Source organism: Drosophila yakuba, chromosome 2R (assembly GCF_016746365.2).
Source record: "Drosophila yakuba strain Tai18E2 chromosome 2R, Prin_Dyak_Tai18E2_2.1, whole genome shotgun sequence".
Lineage (NCBI taxonomy): Eukaryota > Metazoa > Arthropoda > Insecta > Diptera > Drosophilidae > Drosophila > Drosophila yakuba.
In genome coordinates this window covers 17,752,598-17,764,829 of record NC_052528.2, presented here as the reverse complement: position 1 = coordinate 17,764,829, position 12,232 = coordinate 17,752,598, and the positions used below count along the sequence as shown (strand labels likewise).

Sequence of the window (12,232 nt, the reverse complement as noted above, 5' to 3'; positions counted from 1 at the left end):
TCGCAAAAAGGGATGCATTTCTTCATAATTAAGCGGGTGAATGACACACCAAAGGCAGCTGTATGTCCAATCCATATCCACTGGTCGGTAGTGTCCAGTGCACCAAGTGCTCCTCCATTAGTCGGAGTGATGCAGCGGCTAATAGAGAAACATTACTCATTCCCAGCTGGATATCGTCGAGTTCGCAGCGTGTCTAGTCGAAGTTCTGCGGTGGAACGAGGTCCGAACCCACAAATAGGGATCCACAGGGGCAGGCATGCAATTGAGAAATTTATTAAAAATCATTTTCATTAATTTGGTTATTTATGCCCAGGATCAAACATTCAATTAGGCTGATGTTATAAATCTCGTATTCATTTTTCACATGCTACAACCACACACGGTCCCTATAAATCACCAAGCAAGTGCACAGACCACTGGCATTGCACAGTTGTCGCGCACTGTACCCAGCATCTAGACTTCCTACGGCTCACGCACATTTGCAGTTGCAGTTGCAGTCGAAATGCGACAGCAAATTAAGGTATACCTACAACTATTTAGTATCCAAAAGTTAACCATATAAAGATATGCCTTCGATTTTTGGTTATTTATTTATTGATTTTCATTTTGTCTGGCTGGCTGGCTGGTGGAAAAGTCAAGCGAAAGGTTAAAAGTGAAATACCTCCCGCTGACTTGTAACAATGTCAAAATGCTTTATGATTCGATTTTTAGCTTGGCAATTTTTTTATTGGATTTGTGGTTTATTTTCATGGTTATTGTTTTTACTGTCATGTTGTTGGGCACGAAAAAACGAGAGTAGCGAGATGCACAAAAGACGATAAATGCAATAAAAAGGTTAAATCACAATTTGTTAAGTTTTCAAACGAGGTTTGAATGCTCTAATGGGTAAGTTGCTTTTCTAACTAAGTTTACGATAGAAAATATGAAATAATGGTAGAATTTTTGTAGTATCTTATCCTATGTATTATTTTAAGGTTTATCTCCTAGATACCTTACGTACATTATTTCTTAATTAAGGCTTGAATGTATAGATATTATATATAAATTCTTTATAATTAGTTGTAGTATTTACCCAGCTGTAGATAGTGCAGCATTTCTCGCGAAACCCACGTACTTGGCCCCCAGCAAATAATCGAAGACAACATAAAATATATTGACAACGGCAGATCAGTTAACGAATGGCAAGCGGCAACAACGAAGCCCAACAAATTTGGGACATTTGTTGAACCTTCGAGTTGACCCGCTTGGGTAAAAGCTGCAGCCAGACCAGAAGGAGCCCAAATTAAATCAGTGCCTCAGCTGCAGAAGGAAGCCGGCCCAAAAAAGTCGAAAAGCTGCAGCTGAAGCTGACGCCCGACCATGGCTTATCTCCAGTTGAATCGACTTCGGGTGGGCAGACCAGATCGGGGAGATCTCGCGAGGAATGGGGGAATTTGCTCACATGGCTAGATCAGAAAATGAAGCCGGCTGGCTGACTTGGCCGGGCCAACGCGGTGGCAACATCATCAAAAGCTCAACCGAAGTGGGGCGTGGCGCAGCCTTGTCAGCACGATCAAGCCTCCAATCGGTGGCTTGTGCAATGAGCTCTATATAAATGTTATTTTCCATGTAATAAATTGCATAGAAAACATAAATTTAATTTATGACGCCCCGCTGCCGTTGCCGCCGCAGTCTTGGCAATTAAGACGTCACCTAATGGACGCGTGCGAGTGCGAGTGCGAGAGCGATATCACTGACAACATGGCGTTCGATAATCGCTGTCCCGCTCCTCCTGCGAAACAATTAATGGCGCCCGAACAGGGCACTTTTCGCACTCTCACATTTGTCAAGTGCAGGCGAAGAAGGCAAAGTTGCGCCCTTGGCCATCTGACGGCTCTTCATCAGGACATTCCACTGAGGAAGCAGTCCATGAAACCCTAAACTATAAAGTACAGAATTCCTCACAAAGATTTGTACCCCTCAACAGTGGTTAGCTACCAGTTAGCCAAGTACAATCCATAGAACAACACTTAGTAGCAAGGCTATTTAGTTTACGATAAGAGTTTATTTAAATAGTTATAGTTTACTAGCTGCTGCGCGATTTTTCTCAGTGCCGGTTGGCTGGCTGTGTTTGGTTAGCAGACCTTTCCTTCAAAACCATAGCGTTCTGCGCATGCGCGCACTCATATTCCTTGTACTGGTGTTTGTTTACGTATATTTGCGCTTGGGCTCGTATTTGTATTTGTATTTGTCCTCGAAGCAAACTGTGAATGCGCACGCTCCGCGTTGATTGATGGCATTCATTTGCCACTCGGACAGGGCAACATTAATATCAACAGCGGCAGCCCCACCAGCCCATCTTCAGATGCGACCTCGTCCTTCCCCGCCCACTGCACAACACAATCATCATCCCGATGGGCGTTACAGTTGTCCAAAGGGTGTGTGAGTGGGGGTGGGGTTGGGGTTGGGGTTGGGGTTGGGGTTTTAGGTTTGGTGCTTGGGGGCAGGCATTGCAAGGCTTTGTGTGACTATGACTATGCGCTGGCCAGAGTGTTTGCATAGCTATCCACGATCCCAGATCAGGCACAAGTCCATCTGGAAATGATGGAGTAAGCAATTGCTTGAATTCCAGGAATTTAAGCGTGGCTCATTCATTCTATTTTATTTGCATTAATATATTTGTTCATATTGAAACTTAAACATACATTTTAATACAATTATATAATAATATTTATAAAATCAAGCATAAGAAATGTTTCCATATTACCCGCTGCCACATACTCCTGCACATATGTGCACATCTCACTCGATCCACATCGTTCTGGCCTCCATCTTCATCTCCGTCTCCGGTGCAGGCCACAATCATTACTCACTTGCGCTAATCCCAGAGACTCCATTCCATTCCGCTGCGACCAAGAAAAATCACATGAGCGGCATTAAAAGATTTGGGGCGAGTGGCTCAGTTGGGGCAAATGGAAAAGCTGCAACTGCAACACCAGCAAACTGCATCTTCAGAAGTTGCAGCCACACAACGGCAACGGCAACTGGCGATAAGCAGCTCGGGAAAACTGAGAAGCCGCAATGGCAATTGAGTTGTTCGCCAGCTGGGCCATCTGGCTTTGACTTTCGGCTCAAAGGAGCAACTGGCCAACTGAGCAACTGAGCAACTGATCAACTGCAACTGCAACCGCTGATGATGTTGCTGCTCCTTGCTGCTCCTAAGCATGTGCCGGCCGTAATGGCGATGCATTTATTAAAGGCTTTTGTGCGTGCGGGCTCTTTCCCTGTTCCCCTATTCCCCTCGTGTCTCCTTCCGACTTGCAGCCCCCCCTTGAAAGCTTCCCGCTGGTCGGGTCCGCTCACTTGCTTAATCCATAAATGGAAATTAATGGTTGGCATAAGTGTGTGTGTAGATCCGCTGAGCCTCTCAACTTGGCTAATGGCGCTGGCTAACGGTACAGCCTGAGTGCCACTGCATTTGCATTTGGGCCTGCAAAAATATTAAGACATAAATGTCATCAACAATGATACCAAAAGCAGGGGCGTAGGGGCAGGGTGCGCAGCTGGGGGCAAAGGCTGCGTGGGAGTATGAATTAATGCGATTAAACTTAGATTATTGTTATAACGAGAAAGTTTTTAGAAATACATATATCTCTTACCGCAGCTCAAAAACTAAACAATATTAAACACTTTTCAAAACAAGAGCATATAATACATTTTTAGATATACCAAGCAACCTAACCTAAATGCAGAAACTTTCTGAGAAATGATATGGGATTATGCTGACTTAGAAGCTCTATTTTCCGAATATATTGATTTCCGAATGGGCGAATATTAGTGAATGCTAAGCCATAAGTGGGGAAAACTGAATAATCAAATCAAAATGTGGCAAGCAGATAAACGCCCACTGGCCATAAGGAACCGAATAGGAATCCCTTTTCTTGGGTCATTTAGATGGCCGGTCCAAAGAGCGTATAAAAAATGATACCACAATTTATGGGCGACATCTAATGGCGTACAGATGCAACTTAGTTGGCGGATTTGCAGCATCTGCTGCATGCAACGCAATGCAACAGCAACTGCAACTACATCGGCATCGGCAGCGAGTCTCATAAAACATAATCAAGTTCACATTCAGAGAGTCTCAGACGAGCGACTGAAACCGGGCGACAATGGCAGACCACATCCTGCCTAGACGTTCCTACAATCCTACGCCCTCTGCCGGGAACTGCAGGCTTTGCACCTCCATCTCCGGCTCTATGCAAGATTAATTTCCAGCCATATTGTCATATTCTGGCCATTGCAGCTGCCCCAGCCGGCAGGGCATATAAGTTTTATAAGCGTTTTGACTCCATTAACTCTCCGCAGCAAGCTAATTTCCATAACTTTTGCGCGGCGTTGTGGAAGCAGCCTAATTTATCAAAGTGCTAAGTGCGGTGAGGTGTGTATTAATTGTCTGCCATTTGGCATTCGGCAATTGGCAATCGATGAAGAGGGGCGGCTACGTGGGCGTAGGCGTGGCAGAGTCGCGTGGGAAGTGTTGAGTGCTCCATTTGGAATGCGATGATCTTAATGGAGGTCTAATTGAAAACTCTCTATGCGGACCATTAATTGGGGCCGCAGCCATTGAATGGAGGTTAAGAGTTAGGAGAATTGCTCATAAAAGTCATTGGGCCCGAACCGGTTCACTCTGCTAACTAAATTGTTTTGAGGGCAATTTATGTAAATTTTCGTCTTGTTGTGTTGCCTTGTAACATTTCCATAAGTATTTCGTTTGTTTGCTTGAAAAACACTTTTCTTGCGCCCCTCAGCCAAGTTCGTTGCCTAAGTCTTTTGTTTGTCCGCCGGCCGAGGAGACCACACACACACATACACGCTTCGAAGGCATTGATTTCACTCAATGCACTTACCCAGGCCCTGAAAATGAAACAAGCCCGTTAACAATTTGCACAAAACCTTTGCGGAACCGAGGGGGTGGGGAAAACACACGTAAACAAACCATGCAAAGGGCGAATGGGGGGCGGGGCGGAGGGGTGCCTGTTCGCATTCAATAAATAAAATGTCAAAACAATAATGAAATGAATTATGGGCGCGCATCAGACCGAAGTTGGAGAAGCTCCATCTTAAGGCAGAGCGGCGGCGGCGTGGGCCTCCATTTGCAGTTGGAGCCTGGCCTTTTGAGCACCGGGCAATTTCTGGACGCTCTTTTATTTATTGATTTCGTGCGTAAGCACAATCAGAGGCTCGTTTGGCCCGGCCCTGCGGCATTCTGCACTCCGAGCTCGTAATGAAACAGAGTGGCTTATCCGTGGCCTGCTAACGCCGGCGGAACGCAATCAAAACTTTCGCTGCCAACGCCAAAGTCAGAGCCAAAAAGCCAACTCAACCAACTGAATCAACCAACTCAGCAAGCAAAAAGACAAAAAAAAAATGCAATTATTTCGATAAAAATGACCGTTTACTGTCGTTTTGTGGATATTGGGAGCCAATTTATGTGCCCCTCCACTCAGGTGGGAGGGAAGTTCAGGGCAGGCAAACATGAAGCATAATTTTGTGGAATATGTACGATTCGCCGGGGTCTTTCCTTTATTTTTGCCATTTAAACTGGGTCAAGGAAGCGATTCGATTCGATTCAGAAAATATGTATTGTTGGCGGAATGTTTGGATGCTTTGAAATAAACAAAGAGAAATGCAAGGCAAAAAAAAGGTTTTCTTTTCTTGTTTATTATACCCGTTACTCGTAGAGTAAAAGGGTATACTAGATTCGTTGAAAAGTATGTAACAGGCAGAAGGAAGCGTTTCCGACCATATAAAGTATATATATTCTTGATCAGGATCAATAGCCGAGTCGATTTGGCCATGTCCGTCTGTCCGTCCGTCTGTCCGTCTGTCCGTCTGTCCGTCTGTCCGTCTGTCCGTCCGTCTGTCTGTCCGTATGAACGTCGAGATCTCAGGAACTACAAAAGCTAGAAAGTTGAGACTAAGCATACAGACTCCAGGGACATAGACGCAGCGCAAGTTTGTCGAATCATGCTGCCACGCCCACTCTAACGCCCACAAACCGCCCAAAACTGCCACGCCCACACTTTTGAAAAATGTTTTAATATTTTTTCATTTCTGTATTGGTGTTGTAAATTTGTATCGATTTGTCAAAAAACTTTTTGCCACGCCCACTCTAACGCCCACAAACCGCCCAAAGCTGCCACGCCCACACTTTTGAAAAATGTTTTAATATTTTTTCATTTCTGTATTGGTGTTGTAAATTTGTATCGATTTGTCAAAAAACTTTTTGCCACGCCCACTCTAACGCCCACAAACCGCCCAAAGCTGCCACGCCCACACTTTTGAAAAATGTTTTAATATTTTTTCATTTCTGTATTGGTGTTGTAAATTTGTATCGACTTGTCAAAAAACTTTTTGCCACGCCCACTCTAACGCCCACAAACCGCCCAAAGCTGCCACGCCCACACTTTTGAAAAATGTTTTAATATTTTTTCATTTCTGTATTGGTGTTGTAAATTTCTATCGATTTGCCAAAAAACTTTTTGCCACGCCCACTCAACGCCCACAAACCGCCAAAAACTGTCAGTGTTGAAGACCTCCTTCGCACTTCCACAAGCTGAGTAACGGGTATCATATAGTCGGGGAACTCGACTATAGCGTTCTCTCTTGTTTTTTGGATAAAATTGAGGGACTAAACTTTATCATTAAAATACAAGCCTATAGCTTGATACTTGAAATTAATGTAAAGACATAGTTGGTAACTAATTCGTTGTTCCAATGGAGAGAAATTTGAGAGTCTGTCTTGTAATATGGTTCATTGTATAAGATTCCCGTTTTCGTTTGATTTTAAGTTATAATAAAACACATAGTAATACATCGGTAATAAGGAGGCGACCAAATCACTCTATTGTTTGGCATTTGGAGTCAAGCAGCTGTGGATCATCGGGGATTTCCGCTTTTATTGATAGTTATCGCATAATCAATGGCAACAATAATCAAAGCCAAATTGATATTCTCGAAAGTTAACGATGGACAATAAAACACCCAGCTTCATAACTATGTCCATAAAAAGTTGATTTGATTTTTGTGTCAATTTAATGCCATATCCAAGACAACGGATTCGTTGTAGTTATCGTTGACTCGTGTTTCGGACATTCATTTAACCGATTATTATGTGGATTTTGGGAGATGATTTATGCGTTCCGATTTTTATGGTGCACTTAAGTGTTGGCCACTTAGCCATTTTCATCGTTTTCTTTTGTGGGCGAGGGGCGTTACCGCAGCGACAAATAAGGCATAGCATTTGAAACGCCCAAAAGCAAAGCGGTCTTTTTTTGGAAATATGCTCATAATTTTAGTACATTTTGCATGTGGCCGAGCCTCACATGTTTCTCGGCAAATTCCCCATTAAAAGTGCCAGCTACGAATCAGCCGAAAATAAAGTATGTATATCGCCTCTGACCACGCATGCATATATTAACGACGGCGTATCGATACAAAGTTACTGGTTTCTGTGGCCCTAGGGCGCTCCAGCAGTCCAGGCTGCAGCAGCGTTCTGATCGTGTAACGCTTATTTGGATCAAGATAAAAATTATGTATGATCAGAAATCAGTTTGACAACAAAATGCTTTATGTGCGCAATTCTTAACGCTGCAATTTAACAAAACGGCACATTAAGCCACAGGGGCTGCAGAGGGGTTGGGTGCAGAAATGGCTGGGTAACCCACTTTCCTCCATTGGCGACCGGTAACGTCCGCGGCATGCTAATAAGGGCGGCGCATACTTTTCACCCGGGCGAAAGTCAATAAAGATGAACGGCTCATGCCGCCCCCACACCCCACTCCCCGCTTCTTACACCCCGCTCCCCAACTGTCCCACCTCACCGCCGAAATCGTTCATCATCAGCGCTGCGAAGGATCGGCATCCGCAGCATCTACACATCATGCAGTTGTCTCCACTGAGTAGCTGCACTGAGAGAAATGACTGACTAGTCGAGTTTACAAGTCCTTGAAAACAAGAGAATTAACTCAAAAACAAGATAAAATTTACACAGTTTATATTCTTTCATTAGAAACATATTCTTACAAAATTTAAGCGAGTTAGTAACAATATTCTGGCTTAACATCTAAGACAGACATAAGTAGACAAAACTAGATACTACATTTAAATATATCCATATATGATTATTTTGAATAAATCATTTTTTTGTGGGTTTTCCAATCTTCATATCTGATCTAGTTATTACAAATTGGCTGTCAGCATAAAAATCTATCAAAAAAGTGCATGCCAATATAAGTTGTTTACTAACGCAGTGGAGTTGGCAAGGTGAACCAGAACTGCTCTCTCTCTACACATACTAAGCTCTCCATATTTTCTCTCAGTGAAGGACCTTGCGCTGACTTTGACTTCGGCCTCGGCCTGTCCATATCTGCAACGTCGATCAATGCAAATTTCTGAGCTGATCAAACTGGCCAAGAGCAGCGGCAGCGGCAGCAGCAGCAGCAGCAGCCTACGCAGCGGCTCAAGAATTATTATTAAATTCGATATAAATAATATTCGCAACCGCTGCAGCTCGCTGGGGCCCCCCTTGCCCCCCCGCACAATCCCCTCGGCTGGACAGTCTGCTGATTAATAAAAGACGGCTGCCGTGGCAGAAGTTCCGAGATGGCCCGCGGTGCTTAAAAATTCTGAGGCATCTGTCAAGTCGAGCGAAGGTGAAGGTTTCGCACAGGCGCAGCAGGACCTGGTCTGCAGATTTTCAGATCTGGCTATCTACATACGTATCTACATGTGTGTATATAGATAGTATACAATGGTGTATATGGGTGTACAATGGCGATGTGGGGATCGCGAACTCAGAAACGCTTTGCATACGTGCGTGTATGTGACAGTCGCATAATAACGCTTCAATTAAGCCCAAGCGATTCTCTGACACGATTTTCCTTTGTGCGCGCTGGCCAAAAACTCCACTGGCCGATGCATATCAATAAGATCTGACGTCAATTTTGATAAGCGAACGCATATTATTATTGTTATTATTAGCCATATATACGCCCCCCATCTGCAGTCCCAACCCCCGCCCCTTCCCCCCTCGTAATAATCAGTGGGAAGTGCGGAGTGGGGAGTGGGGGTCTGTAAATCCCTTCGAGCATTTTGTCGGGTAGCTGACCGCGTGGAGCGGAGCGACGGATATCTGGCATATCGACATATGCCAGCGAAAGATGAAATTCCTGGGAGCATCCACACAGTGCCGCGAATAAAATAAGAATTATGCTTAAATTATGCAAGGTCCGACAATTTACAAAGTGATCGAGCCCCAGTCCTTTTATTTTTGGAACCCCGCAGTTGCCCCCTGATCCTCGTTACATGGTGAATGGCAGCGGAGCAGGAAGACCAGGGATGCGAAACCTGGGAATCGCGATGGCCAAAACATGGGACACTCAGCCAACCCGATTATAATTATGATTTTTGTGTTTGTCGCAGAACTTGGAAACAAATCAGTCATTCATCACAAAATGTAGTAATTATTTATAAAGATATTATAAACATTTTAAAGCCAGCCAGTTTTCTGACATTAGTTTAGCATTTTTACAAAAAATATTAAAATATTGATTTCATAGTACATATTTGACTTGCTTTGGCGCCCTGAACTTTGCACAATGTACATACGATCGATTTGTGGAATAGATAAAACGTTGACGTTTTGATCGATATTTATGATTCCTTCGCATGAAGAGCTACTTAATGGGGCTGGAGCTGGGGCAGCCAGGAAAACCTATGTCCTGGAGCCCAACTGGATGGCAGACAGAAGCCTGGCCAGCGCAAGGGAGTTGGAGCAGCGGGAGTGCTGTGTGATTTAGGATTTCATTTGTTAGTTGGAGGCCAAAACAATTTGTTGCACGTTGCCTGTTGCCAAGCTGCACAAGTTGCCCCTCTGGCCCATTCCATTTCACTTGGCATGTCTTTTTTTTGTTCTTTTCAAGGGACCCGGACGTTTTTTGTGGCGCATCCTGATCCGCTGCACTCTCCGAATACATTTGTAGTAATCACGTGTTATCGCCGCATTTGGACATTTTAAAAGGTCATAACTTAAAACCTTATCGGACGGACGGAGCGGCGAAACGGAAAGAAAGAGACGCCCAGCGAGTTCGAGTTCGAGTTTTGACTTCGAGTGCGACATGCGACATGCAATGCAATCCAAAGCGAACAAATAAAAAGCAAAAAAACGAAACTCACTCGCCGAGAGACATCCAAAAGTAGCCGAAATTGAGCTGAAGGATAACACGAAATGCCAGCGGAGACAGCGGCGTTCCAGCACGCAAATTGCGGGCCAGGCGAGCGGGGGGGCGGTGGATTGGTCCAAGTCAAGTGGTGGCCCAAGGGGCGGGGCCACCATTACATTCCATTGAGCGCACTGCGATAATGAGCCCCTAACGCACACTCGAAAAAATGATTGGGTATCATAGGCAAAACTATAAATACAAGTGGCGAAGTAAGTCGTATTGTATAGTATTTTATTTGCTTAAAAATCGTAGAATAAAAGGTATATAGTCATGTGATTTTGTTTCAGTGCACTCACGCACACACCCCACCATCGTCGCAGGACACACTTTCTGGCGACTTGTGGTGCGCTAAAAGCGAAATGATAAGCTGACAGCTCCGGAGTAAGTAGGCGACCGACCTTAGCCTCCTCCGTGAACCGACCGCCCGTCTTCCCGCTCCCCTCGCCTCCCCTCCCCTCCACCCCACTCCACTCCCTTTTGGCGACGCCGGCTTTTTATGATAGCTGCGGGGGGGCAGCCCGTGCAACTGAATGGCCAATGAATCTCTGACTCGGGAATTGCGAGCGCAGATGACTCACGGACACACGCGAGTGATGGGACTCGCATTAGAGCGTAATTCCCAAAACGAATCTGCCGCGTCGATATGGCATACAAAACCCATTCAAACTTGGCCAACAGCCAGTTTAGTGTTTAAAGCGGAATTGGTTTTTGATCATCTAACATTTTTGGGGGCTAAAAGCCAATGGCCATCAAAATTTTATTGTGTATTAAAATAAATATTTATAGGATGATAATCTTCATCAGAAATATAATTCGCTCTTTTATAATTAAACCGCAAATCTTGTTTTGATTAAACCTTTTTCCAGTGAAACAGAAATACAGAATTCTGCAGACTTTTATATTGGTTGGGAATACATTTATTTGCTCAACGGAAATATATATTTTCCGATCTGTTAAAGTATCTTTGGTTCTCTGATTCCAAACTTAATGGCAAGTGCCATTTTTGGCTCGGTATTAAAAATATAAATTTTAGGAGTTATAAAAAACGTTTTCTAATTAAATTTTTAGAGTCCAAAATCAGACTGTAAAATCATTTACTATCTGAAATGGTTTTTTACCTTCGAGTGCCAGACACTCAAAGTAAGACCCTTGATTATCCCGCCAGACATCTGCTCCAGTCTGATATTGATATGCATTCGAATACATTCGAATCCATATGCCGACTTTCGCCAGCGGCACAAGTCCTTTCCCTTGGATCGATGTGCCGTGTAAATGGGATTCTCTATTTTAGAGCGATAAGTCGGGAATGCCTTCTGGCTCGGATATCAAAGTAATTACGTTCCCAACAACGGAGCTGCGCCAGAAAAAAAGAAATGCCTGGTTGTTCATTGTTACCAATTTTTATGGAGAAATGAGATACCCAAAGGTACGATCCGATTATCATCTAGTTCTACCCCGACCTCTGCACTCTGCACTTTGTATGTATTTTAGTGTGTGTGTGTTGACATTCCCCGCTTTTCCCATTTCTTGTGACAATTTCTACGAAAACTCAATGCAAACACAAACATATCGTCCCTAGATGATGCCTAAACACTCCCATTCAATGACAAACGTTAAATTTACGACAATGCCCATTCGAGCAGGTAAAGAACTCAGGTGAATGGGCGCAATGTTGGAAGGGGTGCGGGTGCCTTAGTCTAGGGTTTTTCCTCTTTTGGAGCTGGGGGAGGGGGAGGAGCGGTAGATGGCTATCGGACCGCAGTCGAAGTCGGCATAGATGACTCATCAAATTAGCGTCCAGGGCGCGGGCGATAAGCGTCCATGCGAAGGATTAGGAGAGTGGATGAAAGGAGAGTTCGATTGTTCGAAACTGTTCCCGAAATGTGCTCATATCATTTTACAAACAACAGTCTGGAAACCACTCCACCAGACTGCTATAGTATTGTAATCTCCACGGGCTGGGAAAT

General features: G+C 44.3%; 1 protein-coding gene across 1 annotated transcript; it reads left to right on the top strand.

Annotated features, from left to right (window-relative positions):
* Positions 1-8,425: 8,425 nt before the first annotated feature.
* Positions 8,426-8,881, top strand: LOC6531122. The gene is given in 3 exon segments (XM_002091920.3): positions 8,426-8,569; positions 8,571-8,835; positions 8,838-8,881. Coding segments are annotated over 3 exon segments (453 nt in total).
* The last annotated feature ends 3,351 nt before the right edge of the window (positions 8,882-12,232 follow it).